Source organism: Myripristis murdjan, chromosome 18, assembly GCF_902150065.1.
Source record: "Myripristis murdjan chromosome 18, fMyrMur1.1, whole genome shotgun sequence".
Classification (NCBI taxonomy): Eukaryota; Metazoa; Chordata; class Actinopteri; order Holocentriformes; family Holocentridae; genus Myripristis; species Myripristis murdjan.
Genome location: NC_043997.1, coordinates 4,875,776 through 4,886,609, shown reverse-complemented (window position 1 = coordinate 4,886,609; position 10,834 = coordinate 4,875,776). Strand labels below are relative to the sequence as shown.

At 41.9% G+C, this 10,834-nt stretch overlaps 1 protein-coding gene across 1 annotated transcript; it reads right to left on the bottom strand.

Annotated features, from left to right (window-relative positions):
* Nucleotides 1-3,579: 3,579 nt before the first annotated feature.
* On the bottom strand, nt 3,580-10,232 carry LOC115377015 (protein NLRC3-like). The gene is given in 7 exon segments (XM_030076870.1): nt 3,580-4,208; nt 4,891-4,937; nt 5,297-5,470; nt 6,220-6,393; nt 7,710-8,200; nt 8,202-9,714; nt 10,171-10,232. Coding segments are annotated over 7 exon segments (3,090 nt in total).
* Between the last annotated feature and the right edge of the window lie 602 nt (nt 10,233-10,834).

The following is a 10,834-nucleotide window of genomic DNA, read 5'->3' as shown; positions in this document are numbered from 1 at the left end:
GAGTTGACATGAAGAGAAAGGGGAGAGTGAAGGCCAGGCAGAGCAGGGCTAACCCGCCTGAGGAGGAGGAGGAGACGGAGGAGGAGGCAACTACTTCATCGAGTGGGTAGTCGTAGATCTGGTCGTCAGGTCCCAAGGTGATGTTGAAGAAGTCATAATAATCACTGAAGTCAATGAGGTCATGATCAAAAGAATAAGCATCTTCTTCATCATCTATTGAAAGTCCCCTCGTGAAAACAAGTGAGGCAGCTGCACAACAGAGAAAAGCGAAGAAACTGTGAGGAGTGCAAACAAAATGGTGTACCACTCCTCCTCACCCACAGCACAGCTTCTCTTCTCTCACCATCACAGGCTACTTTTCTAACCACTCAGGAACTCTGGGTAATTAAGTCCCGAGCTCTTTCACACCGTTACCTCTCACTGCCAAAGAAAATGACGCTGGATGTATGAATGTGGGGCCGTCAGATTTTAGCTTTGTCTACGTCCATGTGTGTGTTTGGGTGTGTGTGTGTCAGTGAACAAAGTAAAATATGGAAATAAATTTTGTCCATTTGTAATTTTGTTAATTAAGTCCAGTCACCCGTAACAAAGTATCCTGAGTATTCTCCAACATCAAGTCCAAATCGGTGACTGTGAGGTTTAATCAAGTTGATATCAATATCTACATTAATGATTCATTGATTAAATTGACCTCAGCTGCTGGAGTTTCAAGACTCTTAATTGTTGCAGTTCTTACTCTTGGCCAGCAGATGGTGACAAAGACCAAAGATTACTGTTGAGGGGCTGGCCGGCTCCTTTGTCTGCCTGTCTCTCTGTCTCTCTGTCTTTCTTTCTTTCTTTCTTTCTTTCTTTCTTTCTTTCTTTCTTGAAAAGTATATACACACCGGCAGAAAACCTACACAATGTCCAGTCTTCATGTCAACATCATCAATCATGTCCACAATTTCCCAGAGCGAACCTGCCCAAAGGGATCAATAAAGTTTTATCTAAATCTAAAATTAAAAAAAAAAAAAAAAAAAAAGACAGAAAGCCAGCTTGATAGATATAGCTTAATATATATAAAAAAAAGTTTTTAAAGAAATTGTATTTGAATTATGCCCCTGAGGAAATTATTGTAGTTAATGAAACAGAGCACTTTTAAACATTTTTTTTTCTTTCTTTTTTTTTTCTTTTTTGCTTTTCAGTTCAATTCAAAAAACTTTATTTATCCCCAAGGGGTAATTAAAGGAGGCATGTAGAGCAGACGTAGGGAAAAGTGTCAGCAAAACAAAACAAAACAAAGAGGCTAGAGATGTACGATTTCCCAGGCTAAGTACACTGGAGTTACCAAACACGGAGACACGAAACAAAGAACAGAAACGACTTAAAAAACAATGTTAAAAACTGTTCTATGAGCCGGCCGGTCAACCACACGAGCAGTGACCCTCATTGTTTGTAAACAAACAAATAAACATTTCCAAAAACATTCAATATTGTATCATTGATGTACTCAAATTCGCAAAGTCTTAGTTTAAATCTGACTTCAAATTAATGGAAAATGATTATCCTGATGGTCATAGTGGTAGTTGCCTTTACATATTAACCTACATTTTCTTTACTTTTATTTAACTACTAGTACTTAAGTACTTATACTAACTTGCTTATTTAACTACTAGTACTTAAGTACTTATACTAACTTGCTTACTCCTTAAATACCTATTTACATATTTATAGTTACTACTTACTTACTTAAACCTGCTTACACCTACTCATTTAGTCAATTAAACACAAAATAATTTCCTGTGAATGAGAACTTGCTTAGACAAACAGAAATGTCCTAAATGCAAATCCTACCCACCTGGGATGTCACAAACACTAAAACAAAGTTTAAGAAGTGTTTCAAATAATAAGAAAATGTTTTTACACAGCGGATCTGAAAGGACAGGAACTGACCTAGAAATTAGCAAAATGTGTGTGTGATGGAAACAGCGAGACGGACAAACAAGTCAGCGGACAAACTCACCGACTGCCAGCACAAGCAGGTAAACCTTCATCATTATCACCTCTGCTCTTCTTCTTCTTCTCCGTCAGCTTTCGATCCCCTTTGGGCTTTCAGTGGAGGGAAAGTCCGGCCAGCTCCGATCAAATCTCCTCCAGATGTCTGCCACCGTCTGCTTGGTGATTCTGCATTTGACTCTGCTCAGAGGAACCAGTTATCAGCTGTTAAAAGACTTCTCAGCTCAACTTCCTCTCAACTCTTTCAGACTCTGTAGCACGTAGGTTTGGGGTTCAGAGGGTCCTGCGCCTCAGTGGGAACAGTGCAAAGAAAATCCTCAGATACCCCGTGATCCCGGAGGACCACCAGCTGGGATGCCTTCACATATCATATTTTTTGTTCCCAAATGTCTCCAACATGTAGAGCATCAGAGTGGCTCATAGTTGATAAAGGCCCGCTGATTGTGTTTAACCTCCTGTTGCTCTGTTAGACACAGTAATTCCATTGGGTTTCACAGGACATAAGATTACAGGCTGATATAAGACAGCTAGGAGGAATGTGTCCTAAAAGTCTGGAGCAGGCAAGGTGGTTAGGGTTACTGGTTGTTGCCGTTCCAAAGAAACTGATTCTTTACTAGTCCTTGACCATGGTAGTAGTGCTGACCTCAGTAAAACACCACAGAAAAATGTCTTTCTCAGCTCCTTATATAGGTACAGATATTAAAGCTCATAGCAAAGGCTTTGCAGAAGCCCATATGAACTGCTCGATGTCATCCCTCACCCTTGTTTCCACCTCCACCTGTTCTTACATTGCCAAACCTGGTCAATGGCAGTGGGAAGAATTTCATTTGAATTTGATTCCAAATTGTGGGCCTTTTAAATTGCTGTTCTTGTGTCTTGGTTTTATATATCCTAATGTGATTGTGCTTTTATGTTGTCGATGGGAAGCACTTTGTGCATCTCACTTGAAAAGTGCTATAAAAATAAAAATTATTAGTATATTATTTTTATTATTAAGACATTCACAGAACTTAAGATGGCTCTTGATCAGCTTTTGAACCCCCACACAGAACGACAAAAATGGGCTGGGCATATATGGTGGGTAGAAGAATAATATAGTACTATAGTATCAAAGATTTGTAGACCACTGTGTATTCTTTTTGGATAATAGTACATGACTTGATATGATGATTTGATCTGTTTCTACTTTAATCTAAGAGGTAAAAGACGAAATGATTAGCAGCTAAAAAAAAAAAACATGCAATTATAGCTTTTGAAGGAAGCTGTGGTTTTGAAAAAGGCTTACATCTGCTCAATCTGTATGAATAGAACGCTTACCAAATGTATTTTCCAAATAATAAATGGGCTCTGCTGTAACAGTAATGCTGCTATTTAAAGAAAGTTTGTTCAGTGAGTGACTTCATTCAGTCTTGAGACATTTTGTAGCTCTAAATTTTGGTGGGCTTCTCTCTGTGACTGATGGATGAAAGTTGTGACAAAGTACTTTTACTAAGTTCTGTTTAAATATTGTGCAGTAAGCATTTTCAAAATCAGCTGATGCTTTAAAGAAGTTGGCGGTCCTACATTTCCTCTTTTTGTTCATGTCTAAATCACAGACTGGGCTCTAGGGGCGGACTGGGGGGAAAGAGCCCAGGAAAAGGCCCAGGAGTCACTGACAAACCGGCCCACTTCATGCACGGTGTAGGGAGCCAACCAGCCACCCACTGGCAGCAGAGTCAGGCTAGCACTGGGAGACCACAGCGAGAATGCAGGGGAGAGAGGCTGAAAGAACTTGTTCTTGAAGGTGTGGAGGAGTCTCAGACTGTCCGAAGTGATCCTGTAGAAGGACAAAGTGCCAGCAGACCAGTCCAGATACACTCCCACTCGTCTGGACTCAAGAGGATGGACAGAGAGTGTAGTGAAGGTCCAGCCATGTCTGATGTTGTAGCTGAAATCAGAGCACTCCAGAGTCCAAGTCTGGTTGTTGTATCCAATCTCAGACCTACCTGTGATGATCCCTCTGTAAGTCACCGATATATGAACCTTTCCACTCCATTCCACCTCCCAGTAACATCGCTTGGCCAGACGTTCCCTACACAGAACATGAGGGTATTGAAATCCCTGTGGGTGATCAGGATTCAGCAGCTGCATCCTCCTGCCCATCACCCGCGTCCCACCAAACAGATAGATGTCTCTGCTGGCTGTGTCTGTATCCAGCGAGAGAGGACAGACATCTGGTGGGAAGAAGACACACAACAGACGTCAGAAATCATCATTTACTAATAAGGCTCAGGTAAAGCTCAGGTATAAACAGCAGCAATGCATCCTCACTGTGTCTTGAGATCGCATCACTCTAGCCACATTCAGAGGTGGCCTAGGTCGTTCTCGTTTGCCTTGTATTTGAAGTGTAAACAGACATGTGTCCCAGGATGCACTGAATGACCGCCCACTCACCTGACGTTCTCTATTTTATGCTCTGGTCCAGCCTGACACCCAAACACCAGCCAGACTGCCACTTTTCCAAAAGAAGAAATCTCCTATCTGATCTCCTTTTGTTGAATGCCATTTTATCTAGACTTTAATTTATTTAATTAGGAAGGAGGACTAGTAAAGTCAGAATTTCACTATATTGTGTAACCATTGTTTTACTGTGTGTATGACAATAAAACTCTCTACCCAAAAAAAAAAAAAAACAAAAAAAAACACTTGTTCTTTGCAAATGGAAATGATACGTATTTATTTGCATATAGATTCTGGAAATACAGTGGAAATACAGTGGACACTGTCATTTTGTCATTACAACTGAAGCACACATATGCAGAGCTCACTGGGTGACACCAAAGAAAACTTTACTGACAAATGGCCATGATCAAATAAAATATGCACAAGGTACTAAAGTGTGTAATGTGTACTCACATCCTCTCAGACTGTCGGCTGTAATCCAATCCTCTACATGTTCCAGCCTGTAGGAGTGAACACATTATCAGCAGGTACACATGGTCACAACACACTTCTGGCTGATCTGATTGGCTGACTCTCTGTCTCTCTCTCTGTCTGTCTCTCTCTCTCTCTCTCTCTCTGTCTCTCTCCCTCTCTCTCTCTCTCTCTCTCTCTCTCTGTCTCTCTCTCTCTCTCTCTCTCTCTCTCTCTCTCTCTTTCTCTCTCGAATCCTGAGAAGAGCAGCCAATGGTTTGGATATTTACCAAGAAATGCTGAATCTCTGGTTTTGTTCTAACTGCTGGTGTTCACCAGTATAATCGCTGCTGACAGAGACAAACTGATGAGGCTCATCAACGTGGCCTGACTCCACCCCTATGCTGACCTGAGGGTCTCCAGTCTGTAGTCTGGACTCTCCACCAGAGCAGACAGCAGCTTCACTCCTGAATCCTGCAGGCAGTTCTCGCTCAGGTCCAGCTCTGTCAGATGGGAGGGGTTGGACTTCAGAGCTGAGGCCAGAGACTCACAGCTGCTCTCTGACAAGTAGCAGTAACTCAGTCTGAACAAAGAAAAAAAATCATACAGCTGTAAAATACAATGTTCCTGCACAGAAAACCTGTTTGCAATGATCCACTGAAGAAGTCTACATGCTGTCTGCAAGCATCAGAAACTAGACCTTCATAAATTAACTGACTGTGAGACCTTTCAGTGTAAATAGACATTAAGCAAAGATAGAAAGAGTAAAACGTACTGCATTATTTTTTTGGTGCACTTTTTTTTAATCTTTTAAAAGTTAAAAGAATCTACTTTGTGCTCTCATCCATCAGTGAATTTTTACAGCAGTACTTTTACTTCTACTGAAGTAAAAGTAATAATATCTTCACAGTAACAATACCTCTGCTTGAGTAGAAATCTCTGCTACTCTTTCCTCCGTTGCCAATATAAACTCCTCCTTGATAAACTGACCATTTCCGTTCTGAGCTGTTTTGATGTGATTTTTGGTGAAATGCTGGCATCAGACAGCAGGGGTCAGTGTTCGTCCTCAACATTAAAATTACCTTTAAAAAAAAAAAAAAAAAAAAAAAAAAAAAACAGCCAAACGGGAGATAGGCCTATAACATATAAAGCTCCTCTCTGACAAAGAAACACATGCAACTTTTTCATTTTGATTTGTTTTCTTCATTTTAACAGTCACTTCAGGTTTGTCTGGTAGTCATTCGGTGAAAACATTATAGAAATTACAACAAACACTGAAATGCATATAAAGCCACAGGACTGACACATTATTTTGAAAAAGTGCAGTCTGACCTGAGAATCTCCAGTCTGCAGTTTGGACTCTCCAGTCCGGCACACAGCAGCTTCACTCCTGAATCCTGCAGAGAGTTTTCACCCAGGTCCAGCTCTCTCAGATGGGAGGGGTTGGACTTAAGAGCCGAGGCCACGACTTCACAGTGAATTTCTGATAGTTCACAGTTTGAGAGCCTGTAATTACAGAGTTGATGTGAATTCAGTAATATTCCTTAAGAATCCTCTAGTTCAGTGCTTCCCAACCTTTTTTGTCTTGTGTACCCCCTGAGCCTTTTTGTCAGACCATGAGTACCCCCTCACTCATACATGCTGATAATTCTCCAAAAGTAGAATGTAACACAACTGATTATTAAATGGAAAGCATTTTATTTAATTTCCTTAAAATTAAATCTCAGGCATTTTCTTCTTTTTAACTAAAATTAATTAAACAAAAATAAATATGTTGCCTTGAAAATAAATTAGTAATATAAATAAATAAATACAAAATCAAAATCAATAATACATCTTCCTTTGTTATATCTGACTCTTGTAACATTTGCCACAAAAACTGGAGAACCTTTGAATAAGTCCCCTTTAAACAGGCATTTAAATTTTTGAAAATCAAGAACAAAACACTTAACAAAAAATAATATTCAGACTCACTACAGCAGTTTTACTTTCTTTTCATTAGTCATCTGAGCTTTAATGAGACACTTGAGCTTGAAATTATGAATTATGAAAATGTTATAAATTATGTTATGTTATGAAATGTTTCCACATACCCCCTGCAATGTGCTTGAGGACCCCTAGGGGTATGCGTACCCCAGGTTGGGAATCACTGCTCTAGTTTGTAGCTGTAAAATTTCTTGTGGCTGTGATTATCCTAGAGGTCACTATAGGTCATTTTGTACACTGAATTCAAGTTTCAAAAAATGGTCTCACTACAATGAAATGGCTGCTATGGGGGATAACATCATCACACATGAATCAAATGTGGCTCAGAGAGGCTCTAAGACTGTTTAGGCCCAAGTCTGCACAAACACACCATTTTACAACAGGCCACAAGAACACATGTGGACTGCAGGCTTTGGGGCCCAAACTGCATGGGATTAGACAGAAGGTGGGTATGTCTGCAAAGGGGGGAGCCGTGGCTGCCCAGAGATCTTGATTCAGAGATCTTGAGGTCAGAGGTCAAGGGACTCCACTGGAAATGACCATGACAGTTTTTTTCCTTGCCAAAATTTTGCCAAACTTTGGAGCGATATTTAGTCCCCTCACTGACAACCAAAAAAATCATTTAAAAAACTGTGATACTTAAATGATTTTTTTCACAACTCTAACTCTAATATATGCGTATTCTGTATACACTGGACTACTCTATACAATACATATCTTAGTATACTTTGCTCTCTCAGTTATTGTATATGTTTGGGAACTATATATAATATATTTACTGTAATTCTGATGTATTAGGTATGAAGGCAGCTGCCGATTTTCACATCAGGACTAACCGAGCCTTCCTGCAGTTCCTCACAGCTGGGATCAGTCTCCGTCGTCCCTTCTCTGATGTTTTGTACGCCTTCAGGTTCAACTCATCCAGAACTTCCTCTGACATCTGCAGCATGTAGGCCAGAGCTGAGCACTGGATCTTAGAAAGCCACTCCTTTGATCTGTTCTCTGACTTCAGGAACTCTTGGATGTCCCGATGCACCGAGAGGTCGTTCATCTCCATCAAACAGTGGAAGATGTTGATGCTTCTGTCAGGGGAGACACGGTCGGTGTTCATCATCTTCAGGTTTCTGATGGCTCTCTGGATGTCTTTTGGCCTGCTCTTTGTCTGACCCAGCAGACCTCCTAAGAGCCTCTGGTTGGACTCCAGTGAGAGGCCATGAAGGAAGCGGACAAAGAGGTCCAGGTGACCGTTTTTGCTCTCCAGGGCTTCAGACATGGCTCTCATCAGGAAGGCATCCAGGGATTTTCCACTTTCTTGACAGTCCCCATTATTCTCCTAGGCCTCTGTAGGTGTGACAGTGGATCCTGTAGACCGCAGCCAGAAACTCCTGAATGCTCAGATGAACAAAGCAGTAGACTTTTCTCTGGAAGAGCACACACTCTGATTTGAAGATCTCTGTGCACACTCCTGAGTACACCAAGGCCTCTGTGACATCAAGACCACACTCTTCCAGGTCTTCTTGGTAAAACATCAGGTTCCCTTTCTCCAGATGTTCAAACGCCAGCCAGCCCAGCTTCAGAAGAACTTCCCTGTCAGTCTCCATCAGCTCTTGCTGACTCCTGTCACAATTCTCATCGTACTTGTGCTTCTTCCTCTGTGTCTGAACCAGCAGGAAGTGTGAGTACATCTCAGTCAGGCTCTTGGGCAGCTCTCCTCTCTGGTCTGTAGTCAACATGTGCTCCAGAACTGTAGCAGTGATCCAGCAGAAGACTGGGATGTGGCACATGATGTGGAGGCTCCTGGACGCCTTGATGTGTGAGATGATTTTGCTGGACAGCTCCTCATCACCTGATTTTCTCTTGAAGTACTCCTCCTTCTGGAGGTCAGTGAACCCTCGGACTTCTGTTACCCTGTCGACACATGTAGGAGGGATCTGATTGGCCGCCGCAGGTCTGGAAGTTATCCAGAGGAGAGCCGAGGGAAGCAGATCCCCTTTGATGAGGTTTGTCAACAGCACGTCTACTGATGATGTCCGTGTGACATCAGACACAACCTCATTGTTCTGGAAATCCAATAGAAACCTGCTTTCATCCAGGCCGTCAAAGATGAACACGACTTTACAAACGGCGAGCTTCTCTGCTGTGACCGTCTGTAATGTTGGATGGAAAACACGGAGCAGCCGGAGAAGACTGTAGCGCTCATCTTTGATCAAGTTCAGCTCCCGGAACGAAAGCAGAACCACAAGACTGACATGTTGGTTTTCCAAGCCCTCTGCCCAGTCCAGAGTGAACTTCTGCACTGAGAAGGTTTTTCCAATCCCGGCAACACCCTGCGTCAGAACTACTCTGATGTGTGGGTCTTGGCCAGGTAAGGGTTTAAAGATGTCATGGCACTTGATTGGAGTGTCACTGAGGGTCTCCAACTTGGATGTTGTCTCCAACTGCCACACCTCATGTTGGGTATTAACCCCTTCCCTCCATCCCTGTGTGATGTAGAGCTCAGTGTAGATCATATTGAGGGGGGTTCCAGTTCCTGCTGCAGCAGTTCCTTCTGTCACAAATTCACATCTCCTCCTCAGACTGATCTTATGCTCGTCTAAAACCTCCTGCAGAACGCCGTTCACTGTGCTGGTTTGACCGTGTGTCTGCAGTCCAGGTACAGTTCTGGATCTTCCTCCACACTGGGGACACGCAGAGTCTTCTGATGCACCAGACATGTCCCGGTATGAGGTGATGCACCGCTTGCAGAACCAATGTCCACAGCTGGTGGAGACTGGATCCCTAAGATCCTCCTGACACAAGGCACAGACGGACAGCTGCTCCTTCACATTGTTCATCCACTCTCTGAGGAGAACAGAGGAATTCAGAGAACATTTTGTTGGAGGGGAAGGGTTAGGGTTAGTGGTTAGGGTTAGGGTTCAATAACATTCTCAGTGGAGTACCAAACCCAAAAACCAACGGCCATATTCAAAAAACATGCATCATCAGTGCATTTGTGGTTCACAGATTGCACCTGATAACTGAATAAAAATCCTACTACTGTGTCAATGCTTTTCTCACTTCATTTCAGAGTTGTACCAGAGAAACATAAGAAACTAGACGTTGTTTGTGTTTGTTTACGGGTGTTTTTGGTGGTTTTACCAAAATACCGTCATAGATTCGGTCTAACATAATCAACAAGAAGCTTCTTTTTGATGGAGCTCCATTCCCTTGATGTCCTCACTGTTAACTTGATTTCATGAACACGATCTCAATATTGCAGCTCCGCCAAGTAGACACCCAGTGTATCAGAGCTCTTACTTTGAAGGTGCAGCTTCATCCCTGAACACCAGAGGGATGTCTTTGGAGTGGTCACTCTTCATGGACAGACAGACAGACACTGGAGACACTGCTGTCTGCTGGTGCTGCTGGCCTCTGCAAACACACACCACTCATTCACGTCCTCGCGTCTTTACACCTTTTTTTCATACTTTTGATATCATAATTTGCTTTGTGAACACAGTTCTGTCACAGTGTGTGATGGGAAGTAAGTCAAACTGCCGTGTTCTTCATGTGATCATGTTCCAGCAGGTGGCCTTAATGATTAGGGATCGACCAATTATCTCATATAATTGATATTAATATATTTTTTTTTATTTTCGAGTCGTCCATTTTTTAAATTGTTTTGTTTATTTATGTTTTGCTAATTTTGAGGGTTTTTTCCTGTCTAATCTTCTCACATGTTTTTATTTCTTATTCCCCATTTTTTTTTTTTTTAATGTTAAAGGAACGGTTGTTAATTCAAAGCAAGGTTTGTGTTGGTGTTTCTAATACTGTAGTTTTGGTCACCGCACTTTTCAAATGAATATCAGTTCAGTCAGTCATGAGTCTCATGGATCACTAATAATCAACATCAGCCCTGAAAAATCAACATCAGTCAATCGTTATAAGATGTCCGGTGTGTCAGAGTTCTTACTTTGAAGAT